General features: G+C 37.5%; 1 protein-coding gene across 3 annotated transcripts; it reads left to right on the top strand.

Moving 5' to 3' along the window:
* The first annotated feature begins 851 nt into the window (after positions 1 to 851).
* On the top strand, positions 852 to 12,414 carry LOC117301644. 3 transcript variants are annotated; one of them, XM_033785665.1, is made up of 9 exons: positions 852 to 892; positions 1,243 to 1,454; positions 2,259 to 2,424; positions 2,970 to 3,123; positions 5,179 to 5,370; positions 6,474 to 6,606; positions 7,588 to 7,748; positions 9,627 to 9,803; positions 11,652 to 12,414. In XM_033785665.1, exons 2-9 carry the CDS (start codon positions 1,280 to 1,282, stop codon positions 11,802 to 11,804), a joined length of 1,311 nt encoding a protein of 436 aa, XP_033641556.1. In that variant the 5' UTR covers positions 852 to 892; positions 1,243 to 1,279; the 3' UTR covers positions 11,805 to 12,414. The 3 variants fall into 3 exon arrangements, with proteins under 3 accessions (XP_033641556.1, XP_033641555.1, XP_033641554.1); XM_033785664.1 differs by having other exon boundaries at positions 865 to 1,028; XM_033785663.1 differs by having other exon boundaries at positions 865 to 1,454.
* The last annotated feature ends 1,178 nt before the right edge of the window (positions 12,415 to 13,592 follow it).

Below are 13,592 nucleotides of genomic sequence, written 5' to 3'. Positions count from 1 at the left end.
AGAAACTGACAAAACTGTTTTTACACTCGGCAAGAAGGATTAATAATGCAGTTAAGCAGTGGGCAATCTTTGTGCAAAATAAAACTGTTTTTAACTCTATCAAATAATTTATTCTTCGAATAAAATCGTCGCTTGCCTCGCAATTTAATTAAAAGGTGGGCATCATAAAAAAATACCTAGCCCGTTAGGAGAAGTGTTAAAAATCTGCATACAATATTGATCAGAAAAGCTGAAAATGTCCACAAAATATCGTTGATCTTACATTAAATTCGTGGTTTTACAGTACTTATGAAGACCCATGGCAGATTTAACAAGCTTACCCTGTGTTTATTTAAAGATTTTTGAAAGATTTTGTGGAATTGAAATTAACACACCACTATAGCCTAATGGGGGTCGAGGACTAACAGCTGCTGTGTTCCACACACGAGTTTGAACACAGGTTGAACTGCCGTTCCTACACATGCAATGAATAAAAAGCCTTTTGACATTTACGAAATCTTTCCTCATAATGCAATTAGGCTTCATATTATTTGATATATCAACATCTAGGTAGGTGTGAGAAATCATAGAGCAAGGAAATCTACCCAATGCCGTCAATGAGCATCCTGGAGATTTAACGTGGAGGATTCGCGAGCGAGGGCGCCCTATCCCATACACGATAGACTTAATTTCAAGTCTGAGATTGTGGTTCGATTATATGGCCGTGTCCGAAACGACGACTTCGGCTACAGCTATGTCTAGATCAGCGCGTCTACCAGTGATGAAGAATAGCAGACGCGCGCGATCTAGCCGTAGCTGTAGCCGAAGTCGCCGTTTCGGACACGGCCGGCCTCAGCTATCATTTAAACGCCAGCAGACGTGGGAAGAGGGCGCTAAATCACAGACTTTCTGTGTGAGTGAATATCAACAAAAACACATGTTGTTTCATTCTTAATCTAGTTACGTGAATTAATTGTTCCAGTTCAATCAGTGCTGTTGTGCTGTGGTGGTGTGTGACACGTGTGATTTCAGGAATGGACACTGTTTGGGTAACTTATCGATCTGTTAATATAATAGATCAGATGTAAAAACACGATTTAAAATGAGAGTAGTTTAGTTAGTTACACTGAACTGACATAGTAATGGTGATTTTACAGTGACGTTTATTCTGCCGAACCAGACCTAACAGACACGCAAAAACTCTCTCTCCATTTTGACTCGCCAAATGTCCTGCAATCGTCTCAATTTTTAATTACATTGTAGAAGAAGTCCTTTTGTGTACGACTACTACGAATGAACAATGGAACTCCATGTATTGGAACTGCTCCTTCCAGTGTTTGTGATTCTATTCGTCTACTACGATGCAGTGTGTGGGATTGAATTTCCAAAAGACCAACGAGAAGTTGAGTTCCCTCCGAATGTTCCCAAGCAACGAGCCAGCTCGACTGTACCCATTGGACATCTCAGACCCTTTGGTGAGGAAATAAATCATTTTAACCCAGGTTCTTCGACCATTTGTTGACTACTGTGGTCGTCCATTTGGAACCAGCCTCGAGACCATGGTTTCTTGGGACCATATGGTTTCTTCAGTGGTCCCGATAGCCTGTCCCATGCTGCTATGTGTAAAGCACAGTGGGAACCAGAGACAGAGGCAGAAGGCAATGGAAGTGTAGAAATAATGAAGTTCACAGCAATTTCAGAACAAAAAATCCTACCTGAGTTGAATATTTGCTGTTACTTAGGCCAAATAAAAAAAACTACCTGTTGATCAGCCGCATTTTTCCGTCCGCATTTTTTTTTCTTTTTTCGAAAAAGGTTTTAAAATCAAACAGGCCACCAATTCTTCGGTTTGAACCCACCGTAAACTTATTTTATATCTATTCGTTGCATGAGGACCTGGAATATTGAAAAATCAAAAATAGTTTGAAAAAAGGATGCGGCCCCCAAAAAGGATGCAGGCGGAGACGATCAACGGGTATTTACTTAATTTGGCTTGCTAGCACCAGGCTCAAATATTCACACAAAAATAATGTTTGATCTTTTATTCATTTCATTCACTCATTCAATGGTTTATTAAAAATCTATTCAATTCGCTGCCAGCAGCAGAATTATGAACAGTTACATAGTTAACAATTTGGTGTAAAACATTACATTACTATTTAAAATGGCCTAAACCTTATACACAGAAACACGTAAAACGGAGAAGTACTGTTCACTCTTTTAGGGAGGAGAACATGTACTTAAAATAATTAATTAAACATTATGTAATTTGTCCTCAGGTTACCAGAGAAAGCCAGAGGGAAGGGTCTTCGAATACAATGAATTCCTTCATCCAGCGCAGTTTCACGAATCCCATGTCAGCAAAAAGAAACCAGTCGTCTTTCGCAAGGCAGTTCTGGAGTCCCCTGCTCTAAGAAAGTGGACCGACGAATATTTACTAGAGCGGTACGTCAGTGAGCTGTTAAACTTTCATTCATGTACTTCTAAACTTGCCCTGGTCTAGCCTTGTGCCCCTGTCAAGAACTTTTCCAAAGATCCTTTCGGTTGGTAAGCAGTTTGCAACAGCTAATTCTAATTTATGAATAATAATAACAACATTTCAGGGGCTGGAATTTCATCTTTGAGAGGGCAAGGCCATTTTCATTTAAAAAAGGGCACATACATTGGAAAATCTATGTAAGACTGTTGGAATCCTTTGAAGGGGCACCAAGGCCAAGACCAGGGCAACAGATGACATTGCCTCCATGGCCTTTGTGAAATTCAGGGCATTGCATGTTTAGGGCACACATTATCTCTTAAACATTCAAACATTTTTTTTTTCCATACGAAGTCCTCATTAGACATGAAAGTGTGAAAGCATTACGTAAGTCTCAGAGCCTAATTTTGGGTTGAAAAAAGAAAAATTGGCTGGTGTGGGAATTAAACCTCATTGGGCCTCCAGCAAGATTAACTCTTTAGTTTTTCTTCTTGTTTAACATTTTTTTTTTAAGCTATGGAGATTTGGATGTTATCGTCGAGAGAAAGAAAGAGAACAGAGAGGTGCGACCGAAGCGAATGAAGTTTGCTGAATTCTTGAAGCGCTATCAGACGGAGAGTTTCTACATTGTGTCTCTGATCCCACAGGAGATGTCCCATGAAGTTAAGGTACATTTAGAAATCATTTGGCCTACATGTACACGTGCATAGTAGATGCACAAGCGGTTAATTACACCGAATATAGTGGTTCTGATTAGCAGAGTGTGGATTTGAGTCGCAGTCGAGACATTTGTGTCCTTTCAGTCAGTTTAGGTAAATATTTAACATGTGCTCACGGTCCAAGTAAACAAAATTGCATTTTCAGGTCAATATATAGCCAGTTGCCATGGTTACAGCTCATTTTGTTTTCTGACCATTTTTGGCAAAATTAATTTTTAACCCATTTTTTTACCCCAAAATACCAACCTGGGGTCTCAGAAGGTTTTCCTTTTGGTTGTGATAAGGGCCAACATTGGTCTTTTCTTATAACATTGTATAATGGTAAGAACAACAACATTTTTCCCCAAAACGTGAAAAATTCCTTTTTCAGAGTCATTTCACATAGAGTTTGACTTGTGCTCCATGGTAGAGAAATATTTTTTTTTTTTTTATACTTTGTGGATGGTAGGGACTTGGGGCATCAAAAAAGTTCATTTTGTAATTTGACCAAAACAAAAATTCAATCAAATTTATTTATTTTGGGTTGAACAAAGACAAAATTACTAGAGATAACTTATAGGCCTATCTTTGTTTGGGGGATATTGAATTAGAATTTAAATATAAGAACACCCATTGAAAAGTTTTAAATTATTGTAATAATATAAGATTTAATTAATTAACTCAGTTGGTAGTGTATTAATCTGTGTGTGCCACGTGTACTTCCGCACCTGTTGTCAACCGTTACCATAGAATAAATCAATAAACTTTATGCATACATGGCAGATTTTTCCTTGAACAGATGTTACATGTTTACTCACCCAATACTAAATACAGCAAACAAACACGTGTACAAAATATGACTGGCATTTTTGCAAACAGGTTTTATCAAACGGTTGTATGGCTTTTGACTGGCACCCCCGAACAAAGATATTTGACAAATAAGGGAGACCACCAACATAGGTCTAAATAATTTACTTGGTAGAATGCGGCACATATCAAAGGGTCATCGGTTCAAGTCTCACACTAGTACAAGGGCGAGCAGATTTAAAAAAAGAAAATAATGTTTTAGATATGTAGCCGTAATATATGTGGCCATCATTGCTGAAGTGCAATCTTGGGGAAGTCTGTATTTTGCTCAACGAGTGCTGGGCAGGCCCACCCGGCACTGCCCACTGTGGCTTCAATGCTGTTTCAAACAAAAATTCTTTTACAGGCCTAAAGGCTCGGTCCCACTGCAGCGATAACGAGAACGATAATGATAAGGACGCAAAGAGAACGCATTCTTATGGTTGAATGAGCGTGTGCGTATTCTGCGTGGAGCAATTTGACCAATAGAATAAGTTCTCTTTACGTCGTTGTCGTTATCGTTATCGTTATCGTTATCGCTGCAGTGGGAAGGAGCCTAAATAATAATAATGGACACTTTTATAGCGCCGGTATCCGCTGCAAGTGGGGCTCATGGCAATGCTCTAGAAAAGAACAGCCAACAAGCAGCAAAAGTAGCATAACATAATAAGAAAAATAAACTTAACTTAAAGGCACTGGACACTGTTGGTAATTGTTGAAGACCAGTCTTCTCACTTGGTGTATCTCAACATATGCATAAAATAACAAACCTGTGAAAATTTGAGCTCCATTTGGTCATCGAAGTTGCGAGACAATGATGGAAGAAAAAACACCCTTGTCACACGAGGTTGTGTGGTTTCAGATGCATGATTTCGAGACCTCAAATTCTAAACTTGAGGTCTCAAAATCAAATTCGTGGAAAATTACTTCTTTCTCAAAAACTACGTCACTTCAGAGGGAGCCATTTCTTGAAGTGTGTTATACTATCAACCTCTCCCCATTACTTGTTATCAAGAAAGGTTTTATGATAATGATTATTTTGAGTAATTACCAATAGTGTCCACTGCCTTAAAAATGCTTCTCTATGTGAGTGAGTTTTTAAACTGTTCTTGAATATTATGTAAAGTGAGTTGGAAAGTTTCAAGGTTTCTCAGTTTCAGTTTTAACTTTCCCCTACAGGTGCATGAAAGCCTTCTGTGTGGGACGTTCAAACGCCGTCTGCTGGAAACCAACTTGTGGATGAGTAGCGGCGGAACTGCCTCACTCATCCATTATGATGCTGATCATAACGTACACTGCCTCCTGGCTGGAAGAAAAGACTTCATAATGATTGATCCAAAATACTCACATGAACTCCGCATTGACGATCCGGTAAGATCAAATTATTTCGGAAGTAAGTTGGTATATTTTTTCCATAACCATATACAAACCCTGTAAGTTATTTGTAAATCTGTGAACTTTTATTTTTTTTCTGTACCGAAAGTGTCCAATGGCTTTAAAGGATTTGGGTATTTTTTGTAACACAAAACACAATGTCCACAGATTTACGCTAAACTAACATCGTTTGAAGATAATGATAGTAGAAAGCTCACCCTAAAGTATTACTAGCTGAAGCGCTGCAGTTTTTTAGAAACGAGTAAAACAATGTCACGAAAATACGTTTTACATGCAAAAATAACAAGTCACACAAATTATTTGTGTGACTTGTTTTACTCATTTCAAAATCTACAACACCTCAGCAAGTAATATTTTAAGGGAAGCTTTCTACCATCATTATTTTCAAATTGTGTGAGTTTAATGTAAACCTGTAGACATTGTGCTTTGTGTCCAACCAAAAAGTACTCTGACCCTTGATCGAATATTGATGTCACAAATTCGCAACGAATAATTATTCGCATCAAAAACAGAGATGTGACATCAATATTGGCTTCGCATTTGCATTCGCAGGAAGTATGAACCGGGCTTAAAGCCATTGGACACTTTCGGTAAACCGTATTGTCCAGAGGCCCACACTTCATGTATCACAACTGATATAAAAAATAACAAACCTGTGAAAATTTAGGCTCAATCGGTCATCGGAGTCGGGAGAAAATAACGGGGGAAAACCCACCCTTGTTTCTGCACGTTTCTCCGTGTAATGACATGTGTTTAAAATAAATCCGTAAATCTCGTCAACGAGAATTGATAATTGTTTTAATGTTTTCTCGAAAAGTAAAGCATTTCATGGAATAATATTTCAAGAGAAGTCTTTCACCATTACCTTCTGTAAGCCCTGTAAGTTATTTGTAAATCTGTGAACTTTTTTTTTTTTTTTCTGTGCCGAAAGTGTATAATGGCTTAAAGCCCAAATCTTCACAGATTTGTTATTTTATGCATTTTATGTTTGGATGCCTGAGTGAGAATACTGGTCTTTTGACAATTACCGAAAGTGTCCAGTGTCTTAAAGTTCTTAATCTGGTTCTAATCTTTAACAGCATCTGATGACAGGCTCAGGATTCTCTAAATTGGATGTAGACCAAATCAACTTGTTCCAAAACCGTGATGTAGCTAATGTACCGTGGCGCTGGACAACACTAAAACCCGGCGATTGCATTTTTATTCCAGGAGGTGAGATGTCTATCTTAATTTTTTTTAAACCAATTAATTGTTTTTATCCTTTATAAATGCGAAAATAGAATTAGCTGCTGCAAACAACTTACCAACCAAATGGACTGATTGTATAAATGCAAAAAATAAGTTTTGACCCTATCAGAGTCTTCCTCAAAACCTTCGAGAAAGACTCTGCTAGGGTCGAAACGTCAGGCCATTAACTATTTTTTGCCGTTATAAATGCAACTCATGGCGTGTCATGGCCAAGGGGATAAAAATATCAGACTCAAGCTCTGGTGTTTCTGATCAGCAGAGTGTGGGTTCGAGTCCTGGTAGTGACACTTGTATCATTAAGGAAGCCACTTTATCATTATTGTTGTGTCTTTCATTATTGATGGGACATGAAGTCATAGGTCCCGTGTGTTGTGAACTGAACTCACATACATGTAAAAGAAAGCAGTGCAATTATCGTAAAGAAAAGTGTCACCCTGGTGTTTCTCCTGGTTTGATTGGCTGCATATTGCGCCACAGCACCTTGTAGACCATTCCTGTCACAGTGCTAATTTATTTAAAGAAGTAGGTCTCATACTTCAACACGTAGCTCTACACATGTAATAAATTACAAACAGCGCATAGGGACAATACGTTAATATGCGCTGTATGAAATAATAATAATAATAAGCAGTTTTTATATAGTGCTTTTCATACTCGGAAGCCCCTCTCAAAGCTCTTCAACATTATTACTCCTGGGGCCGATTTCACAAAGAGTTAGAACTAGTCATAACTTAAGACTAGTCCTAGGAGATATTAAAAACTTACTGTAGTCTTATTAAGTTAGGGCGAGTAACTCATCCTAACTCGAGATAAGATGAGTCTTAACTTTTGTGAAATCCATCTCTGGTCACTGGGCCTTTATTCATTCCTTAAATCATCTCAGCTCCCTGGAGAGTACACAGTTTTGTTTGTAATTGAGATTTTGAAATTGTTTCTTCACACTAGGTTATCTCCACCAGGTGCGGTCCTACTCGCGTAGTATTTCAGCCACCATTCTGTTTGCATCAGCCCCTACGTTCGACAAATCAGATTGTGAGAATGCGACCTTTGAGTACACTGACCTGACACAGGTCAGGGTCATGTGGACTTATAAGAAGGGGGATAAGGTAATTAAAGAAGTTATAGTGTTCTTAAAGGGTGTGAACACTATTGGTAATTACTCAAAATTATTATTTGCATAAAACCTCACTTGGTAATGAGTAAGGGAGAGCTGTTGATTCATGTAGTATAAAACATTGTGATAAACGGCTCCCTCTAAAGTGACGTGGTTTTCGAGAAAGAAGTAATTTTCCACGAACTTGATTTCGAGACCTTACAATTAGATTTTGAGGGCTCAAAATCAAGCATCTGAAAGCAGACAACTTTGTGAGACAATGGTGTTTTTTCTTTCATTATTATCTCGCAACTTCGACGACCAACTGGGCTCAAATTTGTGTTATTTTATGCATATTTTGAGATACACCAAATGAGAAGACTGGTGTTTGACAATAACTGATAGTGTCCAGTGTCTTTAAAGGTAACAAAGTTTATCATTGGTTTTCGAACCCACACCTAATGGACAGAAAACCTTACTTGGTAACAACTAATGGAGAGCTGTTGATAGTATAAAACATTGTGAGAAATGGCTCCCTCTGTAGTGACATATAGTTTTTGAGAAAGAGGTACGTTTCCACAAATTGATTTTGAGACCTCAGAAATAGATTGTGAGGACTCGAAATCAAGCAACTTCGTGTGACAAGGGATTTTTCTTTCATAGTTATCTGACAACTTCGACCACCAATAGAGCTCAAATTTTCACAGGTTTGTTATTTTATGTATATATTATGTTAAGATAGACCAAATGAGAAGACTGGTCTTTGATAACTACCAATAGTGTCCAGTCTTCAACCACTTATTCCAAATGAGAAGACTGGTCTTTGATCACTACCAATAGTGTCCAGTCTTCAACCACTTATTCCAAATGAGAAGACTGGTCTTTGATCACTACCAATAGTGTCCAGTCTTCAACCACTTATTCCAAATGAGAAGACTGGTCTTTGATCACTACCAATAGTGTCCAGTCTTCAACCACTTATTCCAAATGAGAAGACTGGTCTTTGATCACTACCAATAGTGTCCAGTCTTCAACCACTTATTCCAAATGAGAAGACTGGTCTTTGATCACTACCAATAGTGTCCAGTCTTCAACCACTTATTCCAAATGAGAAGACTGGTCTTTGATCACTACCAATAGTGTCCAGTCTTCAACCACTTATTCCAAATGAGAAGACTGGTCTTTGATCACTACCAATAGTGTCCAGTCTTCAACCACTTATTCCAAATGAGAAGACTGGTCTTTGATCACTACCAATAGTGTCCAGTCTTCAACCACTTATTGATAAATGAAACTGAAACTTCTTCAGGTAAATTGTTTGACAACATCTTCATTCAGAGTGAGTAGGGATTCATAAATGGCCAAACACTTGATCTGCAAAATGTATCAAAACCCATGTTGAGATAGACCAAATGAGAAGACTGGTCTCTTCTCATTTGAGTAGTGTCAAGTGTCAAGTGTCTTTAAAGGATTTGGGTACTTTTTGTAACAAAAAACACAATGTCCACAGATTTACATTAAACTTACACTGTTTGAAGATAATGATTGTTGAAAGCTTCCCTGAGAATATTACTTGCCGTGGTGCTGTAGTTTTTTTAGAAATGAGTAAAACAATGTAATGAAAATACGTTTTTACATGCTAAAATACTTTTTGTCTCATCACTGAGACGAAAATTATTTTCATTACATTGTTTTACTCATTTCTCAAAAACTACAGCACCTAAGCAAGTAATATTTTCAGGGAAGCTTTCTACTATCATTATTTTCAAACTGTGTAAGTATAATGTAAATCTGTGGACATTGTGTTTTTTGTCCTACAAAAAGTACATAGACCCTTTAAGCAGCCATATGAAATTGGCCCATGATATTTACTTCTTATTTTCTCCTCTAGCTGATTGAGGTAGGCTACATGGATGCAGAAAGAATTCGAGACGATCTAATATCTCTCCTGAGGGAGACAGACAAGCTATCAGCCCATCAATTTGGCTTATTCTTCAAAGGAATTACTCACGAAGATGACGAGGAAGTAGCCGCTGAGATGGAAAATATACCAATAGAAGCGTACGAGGTATTGATAACACTGGTTTATTAGGTTTTTTTTCCCTTTTTTTTCAGAACCACCCATACTCTTTTAGAGATAGTCGTTACCTGGTGTTACGCAGACCTTTCCAATATGCCAAGTTTCAAAGCCAACTCATTTAACATTTTTTTTTAAATGTTTAAGGAAGTTGCCAGAAACACAAGGCCTGAAGGCCATATAAAGGTGTGTGCTACAATCAACTATTTTTGCCAGGGGTCGTTGCCACCTACCCCTGGGTCTGAAACAGGGTTAAGGCCCGGTCACACAGGCCTCGAAAACGAAGAACACTTCTTAAAAATGCACGCCCTCGATTGGTTAAATGAGCGTGGGCGTATTCTGCGTGGAGCATTTCAACCAATCGAGGGCGTGCATTTTTATCGTTCTCGTTATTGTTCTCGTTATCGGGGCCTGTGTGACCGGGCCTTTATCCCCTTTGCAGTCCATATACGGATGTAGGCTTGAGTATCATCTATCGAAAGCCTGGCTGGTAGAGCAGAAAGCACTACCTCCCCAACTTAGCGCTGTAGATACTCACGAGTTCTGTGAACAAAATCAGCGGTTGGGATTTGAAATTTTGTACCCGCGACTGTCAGCACCCCGCTGAATGCCCCTTATTTTTGACCGCGCGAGGGCGCTATAAATAGTATTTTGATCACTTCCGGGGGTACACGCGATTCGCCCTGCACAAATTAATAGGCGTTCTGTCACTTTTGTTGCGCCGTAGTTTCAATTTGCTTTAGAGGTGGATTATAACGGCTCCTTTAAAAGTCTTATTGTCTGTGATGGATTAGATGTCTGTGGTTATAATGTGTTCCAATCTTTAAAAACTGTTTTGGGTATGAATGAATATACCCCCGGAAGTGATTGAGAGCGCCCTCACGCGGTCAAAAATATGGCCCATTCACCAAGGAACCCTAAAATCACGACACCGAAATCAAACACTTTCGACTCCTTCTTTAGTTATTATATTTACATTATATTTACAATCAAGCATCAACTTCACATAGAAATAATATGCAACTCCAATTCCACTTAAATTCACTTAGCATCAATATGCAACTCCACCTTCTACTTAAGCAATAATATGCAACTCCCAATTCCACTTAAATTCACAATAGCATCAATATGCAATCTCAACTTCTACTTAGCAATAATATGCAACTCCAAATTCCACTTAAATTCACAATAGCATCAATATGCAATCTCAACTTCTATTAGCAATAATATGCATCTCCAAATAATGTTCTCTAGGCATAAAAGCCAGTCTTTCCTTTCTCCAACAAATACCTCCTCGATGCAACCTCCCTGATACATCAGTCCAGCCCTGCCGCGACTTCCCTGTCCGGCCCGACGTTCCGCCGTTAAGGCCAATAATGAACTCACGCTGTGGTAGTGCAGTTAATATTGATCATAATAAGCAAAAGTAGAAGTCCCAGCCGATTTTCAACCTTACGTCCGGGTAGTAGTTAAAAAAGCAGGACGTACAGTTACTTCTTTACAGAATTGAGAAGTCTTCCAAAAAACTCTCCTCCTCGGTAGGCTGCTTAATGCGCCGTAGCACCTTGTAAACCCTTATAAGGTGCTAAATAATTGGGTCTCAGAATTAATCACTGCAATAACCTATCTTTCTGAAAGTTTGTATATACTCAGCGCCTTGAGTACCTTGTTTGGTAGATACGTGCGCTATATAAGACTTCGATATTCGATATATTCGATATTAGTGGAATATATAGCAATACAGTTCTCTAAAGAACAAACTCTACCTGGCAAGTAGATATACACATGGTGTTATACCGCAAACCAAATAAAGTTATATATTCTTTATTCCTTTTTCAGATATTTGCACTCTTCGACACCCAATCAAAAGGATTCATAACTCGGAAAGAAATTGAAGATATGGACATCGAGACGCTGAAAGATTTTGCTCGAATTCTAGACCAACCAACTGTACCATATGAACCGACTGATGTAGAGCATGACGAACTTTAACCTTTGACCTCAACTTATATCAGTGATTTATACCAGTCTCCTTTTGATGGGTCACATGTTTTCTGTGCCTTATAAATAATATATTTACCAGTACTTAATGGAATATTACAGAATTGGTAAGAAAGAAAATCGTGACGAACACAGATTTACATAAAACATACACTGTCTATAATGATGAGGGTAGTAGAAAACATCCCTTGAAATTATTCTGTCTGAAATGTCAAATTTTATGAGAAATAAATAAACTTTCTTTCCTGTTGGGAGTTTACGCTCAGTGAGCGTTTGTTCATTTGTTTGCATCATGTCATGCAATTGGTTTTTCACTTTTTTCTCGCAACCCATGATGGACCATCAATCTCAAACTTCTACAGGTTTGTCAATTTATGTATATGGTGGATTATATAAAGTGCTTTTGTTTTGCTGGCAAAGTGCTTTTTTTTTTGTAGCAAAAACCAATTCTGTAATATTCCTGTAATATTTATCTTACTCAGATTGGATTAATATTGGAACTTTTTCCCTTCTTACATCCCTAGTACTACTTTAATTTTTAAATTTTATAGAGTTATTAGACAGTGTTTAAAGGGAAGGTACACGTTTGGTAATTACTCAAAACAAATATTAACTTAAAAACTGACTTGGTAACGAGCATTGGAGAGCGGTTGATAGTATAAAACATTGTGGGAAACGACTCCCTCTGAAGTAGCGTAGTCTTTGAGAAAGAGGTTTTTTCTCACTAAAATAATAAAAAACTTCTAGCTAGAACTCTTTTATTCCTATCTGAAAGCACACAAATTCGTCCAACAAGGGTGTTTTTTCTTTCATTATTTCTCGCAACTTCGATGACTGATTGAGCCAAAATTTTCACAGGCTAATTATTTATGCTTATGATGGGATACACCAAGTGAGAACACTGGTATTTGACAATTACCAAACGTGTACAGGGCCTTTAAAACGTACAGAAATGCATTGTGTTCTTATGTTAGTTTAAATTGTTTACATATCTTTTCAGTGTATTTAGATTGTATTTTTTCAAATTTTTATTTATTTTCATGGTGTTTGAAAAGCACTTTTTCATTTGACATTTGGATTTCAGCTCATGTTTATATATTTAGAAGGTATGGTTTAAAACCAACAATATAAGATAATAGTTAAACACAAATTGGTGAAAGTATAGTGAAATATTAATATGAAAAGGGGAATCGCTTAACGCCTTTTCTTTATTTAAAACAAAAGGGAAAGGTTAGCCACGCATACAAGAATCACATTTGAGTGAACCAAGGTGCAAGAATACATGCTTTATGGAAACATATAATTTACAGAGGATTTATATTATTTGATGACACAAGATTTAAGCCTATCTTGGGCCTATGGCTTCAACTCTTTGGTTTTGAATTCAATTGAAATAATATTTACAAAAAACAATGTGCCTTTTAAAAATGTTTAAGTTAATGAATGATCATATTAAATACATTTGTATGTTGGTGTATGGAATCAATAAACTCACTAAAGCTATGAAAATGAGTTTTTTTTTAGGTGTTTGGGATTTTTGGTAATTATTACTCTAAATAATTTTTAGCATAAAAACCTACTCGGTTACAAGTAATGGAGAGCTGTTGATTATAAAACATTGTGAGAAACGGCTCCCTCTGAAGTAACGTAGTTTTCGAGAAAGAAGTAATTTTCCACGAATTTGATTTCGAGACCTCATGATTAAGAATTTGAGGTCTCCAAATCAAGCATCTGAAAGCACACGACTTCGTAGTGTAACGAGGGTGTTTTTTCATTCAT

This window comes from Asterias rubens, chromosome 17, assembly GCF_902459465.1.
Source record: "Asterias rubens chromosome 17, eAstRub1.3, whole genome shotgun sequence".
Taxonomy (NCBI): Eukaryota; Metazoa; Echinodermata; class Asteroidea; order Forcipulatida; family Asteriidae; genus Asterias; species Asterias rubens.
This window is presented reverse-complemented; position numbering and strand designations above follow the sequence as displayed.

What these genes read in the sequence shown, in the direction of transcription:
- LOC117301644 (XM_033785665.1), top strand. Translation starts at nt 1,280, where the DNA reads ATGGAACTCCATGTATTGGAACTGCTCCTTCCAGTGTTTGTGATTCTA. An exon ending in TGGACATCTCAGACCCTTTG is followed by an intron (nt 1,455 to 2,258) that starts GTGAGGAAATAA and finishes ATTTGTCCTCAG; the next exon opens with GTTACCAGAGAAAGCCAGAG. An exon ending in AGATGTCCCATGAAGTTAAG is followed by an intron (nt 3,124 to 5,178) that starts GTACATTTAGAA and finishes TTTCCCCTACAG; the next exon opens with GTGCATGAAAGCCTTCTGTG.